A 16,722-nucleotide genomic window follows, 5' to 3' on the forward strand; every position below is an offset into this window, starting at 1 on the left:
GACAAGCCCCGCCTCCAGCGAGGTGAGGTGTAGACGTCTTTTGATTGTCAGCGATGAAGGAGGGAGGTGGGAGCAAAGTGGCTGCCAATTACAGGCTGCGGCTCGCAGCAAAGTTCACACTTCTCCATAGCCGTTGGTGGTCCATGTTGACGAGTGGATCATTCCTACAACTGGGATCCTCTTCCTGGCCACCCTGCTACCATTTTGCACATTGGACATTAGAAGGAGATGATGAACTACTTTCAGCATTTATTGGTTGTTTTTCCCGTCTTTTTGTAATCTTCCTTTATACAGAAAAGTGATATTTATGGCTGTTTTTTGGTGTGTTTTGCCGCGTTGTCACATTTTTGCTAGACGGCAAAACATGTGGAGAATGTCATCTGGGAAATAAACTAGGATGGACGTTTACATACTTGGAATGTTTTATACTTCCCATTGTAAATCCCACATCCTTTATTCATGTACATTCTGGGTTCAATTTGACATTTACAGCTAAAAAATAAATAATTCCAGGTGGAATGATAGAATTCCATTTTATACATATATAACCTAGACCCCCTGCAAATATTTTTAACCCCATGTGGTCCTCAAGTCAAGAGGTTTGACCATAACTTTCCAACAGAAAGATGGCGATGAGATGAGGAAACAAAGAAAGACACAAAGCACCCCAGCATCTTTAGTTGTTTATTCCACTTTTGTTTGTGTCCCACTGTGCAGTGACATGAATCTGATTGGGGGCAAAACTGAAGCTTTTCAGACATTCTCAAGTAAAAGTCATAACTGCTCAATTCTTCAAAATAAAAATACAAATCAACAAATTTGCATGAGAAAACAAACGGTTCAATAAATAATAATTGAAAAGTAAACAGTCTATATTGTGCTGTAAAACCATGGCTAGTATATATGTATTTCCTTAGATTATTCTAATGCTCTTTGTATATTTTTAGCAGTTTGGTGGCATAACAATCAATGTGGTGACAATCAACCAGCTGTCAAATATTCCTCTATCAATTATCACTACTCATTGTGATCCGTTTTTAAATGACAAAGCTATATATGCGTGTCTGCTACACAGGTTCCTGACTCCTTGGCTCCTGACACTCGCACTATGATTGGAATATCTTCCGTGTGGCCTGAGCAGCTCGTTTTTCCTCCAGCTGCTTTTTCTATCGTCCATATCTACCAGAAATAAATATATCAAATCATCTGCTTCTCTGGTGGCGAGATGAGCTGCTGCTGTAGGTCACGTGAGCCCACACGATATTTCACAATAAGTATGTGCCTCCCAAAAAAAAAGCACCTCTGACGGCACTGAGAAAGAAAGCAATGAAAGCCAACCCCCCCACCCCAAAAATATGTATTTATGCTTATTGCGTTGCTCCTATCCCACATCCCAGGAATCAAAGCATTTACTTGATTACCTCATAAAGTATCACAATTTGCTCAAACCAATACTGGAAATCAAAGAAAATGGTGTCTTCCTTCCTCTGACCTTTGACCCCTTGGTGCTGTTACTGTGCAGGATGCAGCCCTAAGCCTTTGGGATGTAAACACCGGCACCCCCTGCCAAGTGTAACAGGGCGGACACAAGATTTAGCACTTTGCTCGGCGGTCCCTTGAACGCACCACTGTTGTATGTATAGGACAGTCAACCCGGCCTGAAAACGTAACATCCCACGTTTAATATATGACGCGATGTTGGTACCGGACCCCTGGATTGTTCTGTAGTGGTCGTCCAAATCAACTAAAAGACGATGTCCCCCATTAAGGCCACTGAAACCATCCCATGAGCCAATACCTTGATTGACAGCTGTGTGGCTGCTCGTCATAGTAGTTTGCGTGACAATCACATGATGAGGGCGGCTAAAATCAGCAAAGAAACGGATATGACACGTATGGAACGGAAATGATGTTAATGACGTCTCCGGGTGGTTTCCGAGGAAGCGACAGTCATACGCTGGAAGTCTTTGGTGGATACATCCTGTGATACTCTTCGGAATTATAAACAAGACAGTTGAATGATTTTTTTTAAGTGCATCATCATTCATTCATTTATTTTGTTCTTGTTCCTGCTTGGTTTTCATGCTGGGGAGGGAGTGCCCCCCGCTCTAATAAATAATAGAATCACAGCAGACTGAAGTGTATCTAACGTGATCACGTCCATGATTTGCTGCCTTTTAAAGGCAATAGGCTCTTTTTCTAGTTCAATTTACAGGAGCTCCGTTTGTGGTGAAATAACATTTTTTTGTTACCTTTTGATTTTTTTTTGTCAGTTCAACTGCTTCCTGGCAGCGTCAGGCCGCTAGCCGTTCAGCTTGGCCGCCTGCTCCTTCTCCGCCTTCTCTTTGGCCTTCTCCTTCTCGATCAGCTTCTCCTCCTTCTGCAGCATCACCATGATGTCAGCCACCTGGGAGGTGGAGATGTCGATGTCCTCCTTGTCGATCAGCTCCACCACCTGTTGGACCAAACACACCTGAGTTAGCAGAGGTTGAAGGTGCTTTTCCCTTCCTGTCCTGTAGGTGGCGGTAAAGTTCATTCAGTCAGACGATAGGAGAAGAAAACATGGCTGTCATTTTCAGTAGATTGGGGTTTTCACCCTGGATTCACAATCAAATCTTTCTTGCTTGGCACAAGCAGCAGGTAGTCCTCGTGTTAGCTTTTAATAGTCTGACAATCTGACTTTCCTTCTTTTTAGTTAACTTATTTCCCAGTTGGAACCAGTAGAGGTGGTTCGGGCATCTCACCTTGGTGTCGTCCCGGTGGAGCTGGAGGAGGTGCTCTTATGAAAGGGGCGGGGATTTCAGGTAGTGTAGTGGTCTCATGACTGAAAATTCCTCCTCCCAATCAGCTCTCCTTCCCTTGCAACGCCCATTCCAGTGTGCAAGACAACCGCAACGGGGGTTGTTCTCTTTTTTATTGTGCGGATTTAGCATGTCAAGTACCCACTCACGCTAACGCTGTACTTACATCACCGTCATAGGAACAGAACATAGACTGAGGACCTCCTGTACATGTTTTTGTGTTACCGTGACATCTGTGGACGTACTTTAATGACGTCGTCGATGTCGATCTTGCCGTCCTTGTTGTCATCGAGCGCCTCTGCGATGCTCTGCAGCTTGTGCTCTGGAATGTTCTGGATCTGCCGCATGACACCGATGAGCTCGTCGATGCTAATGAGGTTCTCCCTGAAGGTGTAGAAGAGACTGTATACAGGAAACGGGTTACCGGCTTTGGCGGGGTGTAAAAGGTGGTGGAGTTTGTTTTTGTCTGAGGGGGGGGGGTCTGCATGCTGCGTTCGGGCTCCCCCGATCACACCAAAGATATGCTCTCCGGAAAGCTTCTAGAAGCTTCCTTCGTGCTAATTCATGCGGAACATCATTAGCGGCATCACATGATTGGTGCTTTCCTACCAATCTCCGATCTCCGATGTCCGATGCATGGGATGTCGCTTCATTAAATAAATGGAAGGTTTTCCGACAGCGTGGCATTTTGAAAGCAAGATGGAAGCTGAATGTGAATCAAGTTCTCCAGCACAATCACAGCAGACAACCATGATGCCATGTTAGCACAAGCAGCACAACGGTCCTTTATTGCAGGTTAGCTTACCTGGCAGCGTCTCTATACTTAGTCAAGAATAATCTGGAAAGATTATTTGAATAATCAATCAATTAGGGATTGGGTAGGGATTTTATCTAAGCGGTAGATGAACAATTTGAAATGTGATTGGGTTTTGGTTCTGTTAATCTCCACCAGCATTTTACCATGCAAGCATGATGATGATGATGATGAAAAAGAACTCTGCAAGCCACGTTTAATGGCGACATCCGACTGAAGAATGCTAACGACTGGCTCTTACCCAACAGGCGGCGTGGTTCCACCATCCATCTGGCCATCCAGGATCACCTTGTCCTTCTCCAGCTCCAGGATGATCTTGTCTATGCGTCCTATCATGCGGTTGACTCTCTTGGACAGACGCTGGCTGGCCTTGGACTCCTGCACCGCCTTCTCTTGGCCGGTCTTGGTGAGCTCCTTCTTGATCTCCTCCAGGTCCTGCAGGAGGAAGGTAGGACGGGCGGGTGACCACCAGAGGTTTTTGACAATAAAGAGAACATGTGAGACCTCGTTGTATTCCTGGACGTCGTCCTTGAGCTCCTCCAGCTCCTCCTTCTCCAGAGTCAGAAGCTTCTTCTGCTCCTTCAGCTTGGAGCAGGCGTCGCTAATCATGTCGATCTCCTCTTTGGTGATCTCTTCTTCCTGTAGCAGAAGAAAAGGCAACATAAATAATGGAAAAGCAGAAACATTCTCAAATTCTTAGACTGTCCTGAATAATGTGCCATCCATTGTGCCTCTGGGGGCAAAGGTCGCATCAGAAGGTTCTCTCTAACATTCCTACCACTGCCACGATGATCAAACATCCACGGATGACATTGTGTGGGTGGGGTCAAACAACACATCGTAACACAACAGAAGAGAAGGAACGAGGGAAGGTAAAGGTTCACAAGGACTGGAAAGGAAAGGAATTTTAGTATGAACTTGGAAGTACTAAGTCATAGCTCGCATCACAATTTAGAAGCTTCTCAGAGCACCGCATATGCTGTACATTTTACATGTATTATTGTGTATTCATAAAATGACTGATTTTTACTGCCTTTTTTTAAGGAAAATGCCCGTTTTTAGAGAAAAGCAACAACAATTATTTTCAAATAAATACATAAATACAATAAAAATCCGCCACTGTGTATCTCCGAAGGTCGTACCGGACGCATTTCTGCAACAGGTGGATCGTGGCGGCCCGGCACTACAAAATAAAAGTCGCCACAAACTAAAGCTTAACACTCAACAAAGTTGAGTGATACATTTTATAGATGTATACACTAAAAATGCTAAATAGCTTATTATTTACGCACATACTGACCACAATTAGTTAGAATATCATGGAAATGTTTCACTGTGCATTATTTTGAAAAACATTCACAGGAACCGCCTGTCTGCGGTGTGGGTACCTTGTCACTGGAGTCGCTAACGTCTAGCGTTCTATATTATCGTGCAAATAAAAATAGTCTGTAAAATGTTTATCAATTGACGACAGCCTGTCACACGAGAAGACCAAATATGTCAGAGTATGTGATCGCTCATGTTTCAATCTCATTCGACTTTCTGGCATCTTTTAACCATTAGCATAGCCTCTCTGGCGGTAGATAGCTGGGTCACGGGCGAGCTAGAAGTGGCTATCACGTCAATGCTAATGTGCTTTTTAAAGTGTCACTTAGCAATCTTGCTCTCTTGTAATCATCATAATGCCGATGGCTTGTCTTCAAAACACTAGATGTTGTTAAACAAACACGTAGTGTATCCGGCGTTAAGTCAGTGATGCTATCACATTCCCAACAGGTGGAGCTCATTGGCTGTCCAGTTGATGTCGAGTAGTTCATAAATAATAACTACATGAAATGATGATAAATGACTCATATGTTAAATTATTTATAAATAACTACGTAAAATGACTATAAAATTAAAAATGTTAAGTTAATACACCTCCACAGCTTCAAAAAAATCGCAGGGGAAACCCTGCAACAGAAAAGGAGGAGTGTGGGAATCATCTGGGAATGGCCTTGAGGACAACTTGGGAGGAGGAGGAGAAAACAATGTTAGGGCTAACCTGATAGCGCAGGAATGTCTGCCACTGTTCATACTGTGTGGTGCAGAAGAAGTAGTAACAGTGTAGAAAAAGTGACAGGCGAGTCAGTGAAGCAGACAAGATAGCTGACATGCTAACTTACTATGTAAAGAGGTACGTCAGAGAAGTTCCAGGACTGGTGTAAAAAATTCTGCATTTCAAAATCACAATAAAGTAAGGTCGGGCGAATAAGGAGGTTGCTCCAGCACAGGAACCGTCGGAAGCTCACGAGCAGGCGTGTTGTCAAGGTGAAGCAGCCACAACTCTCACGTCATCACAGGCTCTGAACCATGCAAATGCCACAGGATTGTTTGTGTAGACATGCTGGTTGATCATCTACCCTTGTGGCAAGAAGTCATGGAACCTTACTGACATACCTCGTATTGTTAAATAAATGCTAATAATAAGGACAACAAGGAGGTGGATGATCAACCATTTCGTCATTGAGCTACAGTGCATCCGGAAAGTATTCACAGCGCTTCACTTTTTCTACATTTTGTCATGTTACAGCCTCATTCCCAACTGAATTAAATGAATCTCTTACCTCAAAATTCTACACAAAATACTCCATTATGACAATGTGAAAAAAGGTTTTTTTGACATGTTTTGAATTAATTAAAAATAGAAAACAAAAAAATCACATTTACATAAGTATTCACAGCCTTTGCCATGAAGCTCAAAATTGAGCTCAGGTGCATCTTTTTTCCACTGATCATCCTTGAGATCTTTCTACAGCTTAATTGGAGTCCACCTGCAGTAAATTCAGTTGATTGGACATGATTTGGAAAGGCACACACCTGTCTATATTATATAAGGTCCCACAGTTGACTGTGCATGTCAGAGCACAAACACCAAGCATGAAGTCAAAAGAACTGTCTGTAGACCTGCGAGACAAGATTGTCTTGAGGCACAAATCTGGGGAAGGATACAGAAAAATTTCTGCTGCTTTGAAGGTCCTAATGAGCACAGTGGCTTCCATTATTCGTAAATGGAAGACGTTTGGAACCACCAGGACTCTTCCTAGAGCTGGCCGGCCTTCTAAACTGAGCGATCGGGGAAGAAGGGCCTTGAAGAAGGGAGGTGACCAAGGCCCCGATGGTCACTCTGTCAGAGCTCCAGCGTTCCTCTGTGGAGAGAGGAGAGCCTTCCAGAAGGACAACCATCTCTGCAGCAATCCACCAATCAGGCCTGTATGGTAGAGTGGCCAGACGAAAGCCACTCCTTAGTAAAAGGAACATGGCAGCCCGTCTGGAATGGGCCAAAAAGCACCTGAATGACTCTCAGACCATGAGAAACAAAATTCTCTGGTCTGATGAGACAAAGATTGAATTCTTTGGTGTGAATGCCAGGCGCCATGTTTGGAGGAAACCAGGCACTGCTCATCACCAGGCCAATACCATCCCTACAGTGAAGCATGGTGGTGGCAGCATCATGCTGTGGGGATGTTTTTCAGCAGCAGGAACTGGCAGACTAGTCAGGATAGAAGGAAAAATGAATGCAGCAATATATAGAGATATTCTGGATGAAAACCTGCTCCAGAGCACTCTTGACCTCAGTAGACTGGTCATGTACCTTGACCATACAGATAGTAGACATTAGCACACAGCCAAGATCTCAAAAGATTGGCTTCAGAACCACTCCGTGAATGTCCTGGAGTGGCCCAGCCAGAGTCCAGACTTGAATCCGATCGAACATCTCTGGAGAGATCTGAAAATGGCTGTGCACAGACGTCTCCCATCCAACCTGATGGAGCTTGAGACTTATTGCAAAGAAGAATGGGCAAAACTGCCTAAAGATAGGTGTGCTAAACTTGTGGGTTCATATTCAAAAAGACTTGAGGCTGTAATTGCTGCCAAAGGTGGATCAACAAAGTATTAAGCAAAGGCTGTGAATACTTATGTAAATGTGATTTTTTTGTTTTCTATTTTTAATAAATTCAAAACATGTCAAAAAAACCTTTTTTCACATTGTCATAATGGAGTATTTTGTGTAGAATTTTGAGGTAAGAGATTAATTTAATTCAGTTTAGAATGAGGCTGTAACATGACAAAATGTAGAAAAAGTGGAGCGCTGTGAATACTTTCCGGATGCACTGTAAACTGGTAAAGGTCAGACATATGGACATAACCACACCAAAACAACATCACCAAAAGCTTGAGTTGTTCCCGACTAGCCGTGCTCGTCCAATCGTGTCAACACACCGCTCGGCCCTGACTTGTTCACGGCCAGTCAGACTGTCGGACAAGATAGAACTCTAAACGTGAGACATAAGCTCTGGGTAGCTACAATATCAGCCAGTCTGGGTCATGGCGAGCACGGTGCGTTCACGTACATCACAAGCAGAAACCTTTTTGGCCCATTCCTGATGTTCTGTATTGGTACTGGTTTTGCTGAAGTCATTATGACAATATACTGACGATTGCAATGATTCCCAAAGTGTGAGCTGCGCCCCCCCTGGTGGACCGTGGTGGTACTGCAGGTGTGCCATGGAGGTCATTAAAATATTAATTTTTGCAAATATTATTTTTAAAAGTATTTTTATTGTAAAACATTTATTGCATGATTATTTATAGGCCTACGTAATAGCCTATTTATGATTGAACCCAGCTCTCTGGTCATCATGCCAGTCTTGAGTGCAGTTATGAAACATATGAGAATTAATTCTGTCTTGTGTGTACTCCACAGATTAAAAGTTTGGGCTTCCTTTATCCCCCTGCTTTAATTTCAATCCTGAATCTTTATAATAATATTATTAATAATAATAAGTGCTCTGAAAATGCAGCATTTCGTCTATGTACTGTTTATAGGTATAAAATATATATAAGTATTTAAATTATTATTCTGTTCAACTTGCATGTCACAAACTAAATAAAAATGGACTATTTTCAGCCAAAATATGTCTTTTTTTTCCTTTTAAAAGTTAGGGATTTCAAAAGCACAGATTAAAACTCATTTATACCCATCCCTACTAATAGAGGGACAGATAAAGATTATTATTATTAGAAAAGATTATTCCCATGTGTACTCACTTTAACTCCTTCAACGACCGGCGCTGTGTCCCTGAGCATGTCGGAATGCGCAGCCTGAGGTTTTGCTTGGATGTGTCTGCTTCGCTCGTCCTGCTCCAACTCATCGTCCTGAAGGGAAGACGGAAGGTTAGCAATCATACCACATGTATCCGTGGAGTGCTGCTGTGGAATGCCAGTTCAAACACTGAATTGCGTTGTCTGTCTTTTTGAGTTTGAAATGATCCCAAATTTTGACAGCTTCTGACATTTCCTTTGGGCTTTTTCCTCTCTTGCTGCTCATTGCTGTTTCCTTTTCTGCCGCCTCTCTCCATCACCTCTCTCTGCCACACACTGTTCTCAGTGGTGCGGAATCAATACCGGAGTATTTTAAGTTACAGTCAAGCTGTGCAGTCCAGATTTTAGTTACACTCATTCAGGTAAATCATCAAAGCAAAGAATATAATTTGAACTTTTTTCTAATCAAATGAATTGATTTAACCTATGAATCGCTGCAGCCTGACTTTATTTTACACATGTATCACTACTATCACTACATCCGTTCTTTTGTGTGTCAAGAACTAGCAAGCAGGTTGAAGTGAAGTATGCGTACCCTGGCAGCCTTCTCGGCAGCATCAGCCAGCCTCTCCATCTCTCTGTCTTTGTTGTCCTGACGTATGGCCGCCTCCTCCTGCAGCGTGGTCTCCACTTTGGTCTTGTTGTCCACCTTAGACAGCTCCATCTCGGCCACCATTAACTGAGCCTCCTTGGTCTGGTGACAAACACCAGCAAAGTCAAGACTGAACCCCAAAGCCGTTCTTTTGGCTTTAACATGGAACATTACTGCTTGTTGTATGACCTCAATGTTTTGAGGTCATACTGTTAATACCGCCATCTCAGGAAGTGTCTGCAAGGTGGTCTTCAGCTGGTCGGCAGGGGACAGAGTGTCAGGGAGGTACATGGCTCGAGACAGCAGCAGCAGGGAGGTGGGAATCTGCTGGGTTAAATGCAGCTCCAGCCACTATAAAACACAACAGACCATGAGCCACCACAAATCCAGTGTATCACTGTGGAATATCAATAAATACAGTCTGCTCTTACCTGGCTGAGCTGCTCTCTGAGTCTCTCTTCTGTGACGCCGAGAGCTCTCATCCCTCGAACACGACATGCAGCCTGCACCTCGTTCACATTGAGGCTGTCCACACCCTCCTCCGCTATCATCTGGATGAAGGAACACCAGGTTTAGTCCAACAAACTCACTTCATTAAACAGACAATTAACACTTAAATGCACAACGTTGTCCACCTTGTCGTCGGCACGGATGTTCCTCAGCTTCATGATGAGCTGGAAGCGGAGGAAGTTGTTGGTCCCGATGGACTGCAGCTCCAGAAGGCGGCAGAGCGCCACCAGCTGGGGTCGGGTCAGGTTGTCCAGAGTCAGCTCATCCTCAAAGAGTTTGGAGAAACGCAAGATCTGCTCGTTGCTGGGACGTTCTCCGGAGCTTCGGATCTGGAGGAGTGACGAGATTTAGAAAGACAATCTTTGGAGGCCACATCCAGCCCGCCCAAACATCACCCAAACAATGCACAATTCAACAATGCACATTTTTTTGGTATAGATGTATTATTTCATATTAAGTATATTGATATATTAAACGCCACCAGAGGGCAGCAGTCTGAACATTTCTGACCTTCTGGAAAAAGGTGGAGAACTCTTCAGTCACGTTGCCTTGGGCTGCCTTGTTCCTCAGCGCGATCTCCTCGATTGTGTCCTGTAAGAACTTGGCCATCTCCAGTTTGACCCGCAGCTCCTTTTTCAACCTCTCCTCCTGTAACAGTTTAAAAGTTTACATTTTAGAATCATCACTAGACTCATTTATCTGATTAATACTCATAATGTCATAATTATCGTTATGTGGCTACATATTGAGTGATGCAGGAATCTTCATGACAAATTGCAGGTGGCGTTGTGGATGCACAATTTGGTGTTGATCCACTTACAAGCAGTCAGCCCGCTGAGTAACATTTAGCATGCTGTGATGGCCGTCTTCTATACATGAGTTCAGGCAGGGTTTAATATCCCGAACATAAACCAAAAGGTCATGGGGTTCACCAAAGATTAAACAACTAATTGGACTAAAGCCTGTCAACAGTCTGTAAATGTCATGAAAATTGAGCAAAGTGATCTTAAGACCTTCTAAGGTAGATCCAACTCTGTAAACTGCTACTTTTATCCACGGTACCTTCTTTGACTGTGTCTCGAAGGTGGACGGCAGCATGTTGGGGAAGAGCTTGAGAACGACAGGGAGCAGGAACTCCATGAACGGGACAATGATGAACACCAGAAAGGGGAGAAGTCTGAAGACGTCTGCACAGGTTCGTAGGAACTGCGGAGGACATTTTGGATGAAATGAGTACTTATGAATACATAGTGACAACTGTTCTATGGTCGCCATTGTATGTCACAGGGTACATTCCAACAATCACACACTTCATCACTGTAACATTGTGTTGTATGTATCTCTGTATGAGTTAGGCTCAGTCTAGAGTTGCAAACGTGGCTTACTGAGTGGACCCTCCACCGGTGGAGGAGGCCACAACAACAGTCTTCTCTGCTTAGTCCACCTGCAAGTCAGCAGGCCAGAAGGCTGAAGGATATTGAAAAGGCCTTTGTTGGCAAGCCTATTGACATTTATATCAACACATCAAAGTGTGGAGGTGGGTGCAGGGTGCAGGCAAATAGGACTTGAGACTTGAGAGTGAATATGAAAGGAGGAGCTTAAGGAGGCAAAAGTGAGTGCATGTTAGATGAATGGGTGTAGATGGATTTGGGACACGCACTCAGGGGGAGTCAGTCGCATTTGAAAAGGTGCAGATGGTTGAGGCATAATGTGTGTGCGTGTGTGTTGGGGCCGGTGACGGGGGCATCGTCAACAGTAACCAGCGGCTATTAGCTGCACATTCCTATTCCATTCCATTAGTGTACTACACTGATGGAATGGTATATTCATTTAAATGTGGCACTCTGCCACAAATAGATTTGGTGCTACCTTTGGTGCTACCGGTCCCTGCTCATGAACACATCATGGAATTGTCTGTGTAACTTGTTTACACACCTCACACTCTGGTCTGAGCATAAGAAGATGTAGCATGAGGGCTCAGTCTTGCCAACTTAGCAACTTTGTCGCTATATTTAGTGAATAATCAGACCCCTCTAGATATTCTTCTTCCAAAAAGCAACCAGCAACAAATCTTCGACTTTTCCAGACTAAAATAGAGAGGCTATCAAAAGGAGAGATGTGTTTAGGGATTTAACTGGCTTACTGTGGCAAAGGTGTATACCGTACCATGACCAGAAGAACAAGAGTGAGCCCCGAATGCATAAAAACAACAATAGTGGACTACAGAACTTTGTTTATGCTCCAGTTGCATTCTCCTGGTGTTTTTGTCTTGTACACCAAAGTGATTCGCAAAAAGAAATGACACTTTGTCATCAGTCCAGACAGAAGACATGGGTTTTTTGACAGACAATCGCTATCATCTGATTGTCATTTTGGTTTGTGTGCAGCAGAAGACGACAGACCTAGTGTGTCTGAAAACGTTACCGTCTGGATGTGACTATTTACTGATCTGACACTATGTGGATGCATTTTCATTTTCAACCTGCGAAAAACAAAACCCAGTAGCTTTCCAGTGTGGACAGAGCCACAGTGACAACTCCACACTTCTGAAAGGAGGGCTCACATCTTGCCAATCACATCCACTCAGTTTAATCCGCTAATGGTGTGACCACACCCGACCTCCTCCGTCCTTACCTCCTTATTTCACATGACGCCCGTACATCACAACCTCTATCAGCGCACCTCACCAAACACAGACAGGCTCAAGTGAAAATCAGATCACTAGCACTTACTGAGCAGGGACGTGTGCACTTTTAAGAAGACTGTGAGTGTGTCCTGGCAAACGTGTTTGTGTTGCAAAGTGGACTTGGTGTGAATTACTGAATTGTAACACCTTGTCATCCACATACCACTGAACCATGTTACATCATCAGTTAATATGTAGGTAGAATTACCTTTGTGATGTAACATATGTACGTAACCTTTTTAGCACATTTCATGAAGCAATGACAACGAGTTCAGGTTTTGCCATCCAAGAAGCGACAGTTGATGCTTCTTTTAATCTGTGCTGAACACCTCGTGAGTAAACATGCTCAGCATGCATTCGATCTGCACCGGTGATCCCATTAGGTAAGCAGCAGATTGAGATTGGACAGGACACGATGTCTGGACAGACGCAATCCTGTGCTGCCTCATCTTGTAACGTGTTATTAAGAAGTCAGTGAACTTTGACCCTCCTTTCATCACCAGACGAAGGAGTCCAGCTCTATTTTGTTCACCGTGGAACAGTTTGTGTCTTGTGTGTAGGTGGGTTCAGCTAAGTAAATAGTGTGACATCACAGCATGGCGACAGTGTAAGGTGTCTATGAATTCATCAACAAAAAGGAAGAACCACCCTGTTAACAAAGTACACAGTAACTTCCTGCAGGCCTCACCTGTCTCCTCTCTCGGCGGGACAAGCCATGTCCGTTCAGTACTTGCCACAGCATACGGCCAGCGATAGTGGTGTCAACAAATAGCAGCCTGAAGCCGTGATAGTAGTGTTTGATTTCATCCACCACCCTCTGTCGCAGTGTCCGCCTGACAGGCTCCATGTCCAAGGTTGGGCTGTAGACCGGACCCCCTTCCTCTAGCTTCTTCTTATCCTTTAGTGACCGCAGCGACTTCTCCACCTTCGAGTCATCCCACCTTCTTGACGAGGTGTGTATCCACCTGACGCTCCCAGGGACGTCCTGCCGCCATGATCTCGTAGCAATGGCAGGGTACGACAAAGGAGAGGCCCGGAGTGCAAAATCGCAGAAGAGACGCTGTGCATCCGAGGTCCAAAAGGGGCCAACGTGTCCATCGAAGAAGAGGGATGGGCCAAATTGAGACAGCTGGGTCGAGCTGACTTGTTGGAACGCAATGAGTCTATGAAGACAAAAACTACACTTTCAGAAACAGCAAAAGCTGGATTTTGCTTTCTTTGGTTGTTCAAAGCTGATGCATACAAAACACATTAAATAGTTTCATGAATGTCAAACATTTTCAGACTTTGTTTTATTGTTTTTTTACCTCATCGGCTCACCTTTGACTGGAGAGTCTTAACGCAGTGCAGTTAAAACAGGAAGCATCTTTTACTTTCCCTGCAAAGAGGCGGAATATTGTTTAAATGGAGACAAAGGTCGCATCCATCAGGCAAAAGATATGTTATGGCATTGACAGACAAAATATCAGTTGTGGTCGCATTGGCTCTTCTTTTTGAATTAACCAATTTCATTTACATGTTTACAAATTAAATTTAATAACATCAATACAAGAAATTCATCCAGTACAAAGATAATGTTGATTAGTTTCAACCAACACTATAAGAGGAGCATTGAATTTAAAATGTTCATTATAATTGTTGTAGTTATATTATGTTGACCTTAATTTTTGACACACGGCTAACTTGATGTAGATGTTCTTCTGTAATTATTTGGTTAGATTCCGCTCCGGATCCCTCCCCTTCACACTTCAAAATGCCTCATACACACGTATTAAACATACATTTGACATGAACATGTAAACAATGTGGGCTTTTAACAACAGTACATGTATGCTGTACATTTTACCTGTATTATCACATATTTATTACTGACTTGGTGTGAATGAGATGTGTTTGTTTTTACTAAAAACTGGGAATTTGCAGGGCTGTGAATGGCAAATCTCCAAAGTACACAGATCCACTGTACATTATGGCCCTAATGACGTGTACTGTGAGCGTATGTAGTCTATATTATTGAGGACAAAACCTCAGGAGGCCCACTGAAGGACTGCACAGAAGCTAGTTAGCTGCAGGGAGTGGGTGGAGCCTATACACACTTTTCACCAATCATTAGACAACAGATGGCCAGGCCACACCCCCATTCTGACCCTCACATGGCAGGCTGGAACGGATCCAGCAAGGCCTGGCAGGACATGATGGACACACAGAGTTTACTGGAAGGACACCACTTACAGTAGTGCTTTTAACTTTGGGGCGCCCCACTATTACATTCTGCTTGCAGCTGTCTAACTCTCAAAGCTTAATAAGGACACTTAGAAACACATAGCAAGTAAAGACCGGAACCTGCTCTTGCACAAGTGTTTGCCTTCATATTATATGAGAGCAAGTAGCAACATGTAAACAATCATTCTCTTGACATATTAACACTCCCGCATTTCAATTCAATACAGAGTTATTATATAAATATGCATATAAAAATGCATCATTCATGTAGATATGACAGTAAAAAATATTGGAAACACCAAATCAGACTACAACAACAGTAATTCAAGACCTGTATCCTGTCTGTCTTTGTGTTTTTATTGGCACTCAAATGTCAGGCACGTCAACTACATACAAGAGTGAATTAATGGCACACACTTCAAAAAACACCAGCACATGTTCTAATCAAACAGACAGCCGAATGACAACAAACCTCCACATCAGAGCACAACCAAAGAAACTTTATTGCACATTGTTACATAATGGCCTAATCTTTACTGCTGCTGACCTTAATCATTTGTAAGAGTGATCAATGTACATTCAGCTCTCTCTCTCTCTCAAGTGTTATTGTGCTAAAGTGAACATTTATGGTATTTATTGTGAGAAATTCAGAGATTTAAAATCGTACTTGTTTTGCTTATCAGAGACACCAAAAGGGAGCAGCTTCAACAAGGAATGCTGGTACTAAAACTCCTGCTTTGCATTTGTATTCTATACATGTACCTACTGAACATACATACTATTTTTTACAAAGCCGACCAAAAAAGAGGATTTCAAACACAAAGTAAACTTTTAAGTATCACTTGGGACATTCCTAATGTGTACTTAATGAAGTGACTACTGATTGTATGCTTAACACATTCCAAAAATGTACACATGATGACTGAACTCCCAACAATTTGATAGTGTACTTCATAAGCACACCCTCCTTATGTGCTGCCATGGTAACAGGCATCATCACATGGGAACTGGGTTGCTGTCCTCAGATGACCTCAATTTCAAATTCTCTTCTCACTCCAACTTTGTCAACCAGTAGTAACATGAAAGGCACCAATTCACCCGCTAACTACTTATGAGATGACTTGTGGTATTACTGTGGTAGCAATGACTCATCCTCCCCCTCACTGGCAAGTCCAAGCGGAAAAGTACTAGAAATGCTAACGTAAACTAGCTAGTTATTAGCTACATTGCGACACACCTTTCCATCCCCCACAAACGGGCACGGGAACAAATGACGGGTCCTTACCTTTAGCTTTTCGTAGATCGTTGTTTAAAGATCTGGAAGTTGTCATTAAAGGTGCCCTGGACCTCGTAAACAGGATTAACGCCATGCTGGGGCTTTTCTGTCTGTCTAGCTATCTTATCTCTGAACGTTACCTTCGCATGCAAGCTAGCGAGACGACGGGCTAGCTAGTGTGTTTGTCGAAACAAAAAGAGACTTCGAGTGGACACATTAAGACGAAATACAACGCTTTTAAATAAGTGTACAACATCGGAGGAGCCAGCTCCGTGTTCATGCCCTTCCTGTCTCTAGCGCTGCCTGACAGCTAGCCCGGTGTTGTGCCTCCTCTGACGTCATTCGACCGTTAGCGCGTTCGCAGTCACGTGGGTGTGGACGGCGGACCAATCCTGCTTGATAATGTATACAATACGTATTACATTGTATTTTGTACATACTGTATATACTATGTGTGTGTATGTATTTATTTTAACAACTTATTTTCTTATTTTACACAACCCCGATGTCATAGTCTGACTGAAATGCGCTTAGTTCTAATAAAGTTGTTTTTTTTAAGCGAGATGAAGGAAGTTTCCGTTCTGCTTTAACAAATAAAAGCCATTCTCAACATTAATTTTTTTTCGTAAATGTTCAGTTATATTTTCATCGTATTTATTTTAAACGTGTATTAAA

The 16,722-nt window shown here is 43.2% G+C and overlaps 1 protein-coding gene across 5 annotated transcripts; it reads right to left on the minus strand.

Annotated features, from left to right (window-relative positions):
- Positions 1 to 670: 670 nt before the first annotated feature.
- Positions 671 to 16,393, minus strand: letm1 (leucine zipper-EF-hand containing transmembrane protein 1). 5 transcript variants are annotated; one of them, XM_058077815.2, is made up of 15 exons: positions 16,057 to 16,393; positions 13,869 to 13,926; positions 13,237 to 13,711; positions 10,925 to 11,068; positions 10,373 to 10,510; positions 9,988 to 10,191; positions 9,784 to 9,903; positions 9,572 to 9,703; positions 9,296 to 9,454; positions 8,707 to 8,814; positions 5,660 to 5,692; positions 4,120 to 4,254; positions 3,857 to 4,050; positions 3,047 to 3,185; positions 671 to 2,455 (listed from the first exon to the last, which is right to left on the minus strand). In XM_058077815.2, exons 1-15 carry the CDS (start codon positions 16,139 to 16,141, stop codon positions 2,303 to 2,305), a joined length of 2,277 nt encoding a protein of 758 aa, XP_057933798.2. In that variant the 5' UTR covers positions 16,142 to 16,393; the 3' UTR covers positions 671 to 2,302. The 5 variants fall into 5 exon arrangements, with proteins under 5 accessions (XP_057933798.2, XP_057933797.2, XP_078652305.1 ...); XM_058077814.2 differs by having other exon boundaries at positions 3,047 to 3,203; XM_078796179.1 differs by having other exon boundaries at positions 3,047 to 3,203; positions 13,856 to 13,926; positions 16,057 to 16,095.
- Between the last annotated feature and the right edge of the window lie 329 nt (positions 16,394 to 16,722).

The sequence above is a fragment of the Doryrhamphus excisus genome, linkage group LG14 (assembly GCF_037039965.1).
Source record: "Doryrhamphus excisus strain RoL-2023G ecotype Guam linkage group LG14, RoL_Dexc_Guam_v1.1, whole genome shotgun sequence".
Taxonomy (NCBI): Eukaryota; Metazoa; Chordata; class Actinopteri; order Syngnathiformes; family Syngnathidae; genus Doryrhamphus; species Doryrhamphus excisus.

Coding starts and splice junctions, on each gene's coding strand:
- letm1 (XM_058077814.2), bottom strand. CDS start 16,141: ATGGCGTTAATCCTGTTTACGAGGTCCAGGGCACCTTTAATGACAACT. Junction 9,904..9,987: donor ACATCCGTGCCGACGACAAG/GTGGACAACGTT, acceptor TCCTTCATCCAG/ATGATAGCGGAGGAGGGTGT. Junction 4,051..4,119: donor ACGTCCAGGAATACAACGAG/GTCTCACATGTT, acceptor TTCCTCCTGCAG/GACCTGGAGGAGATCAAGAA.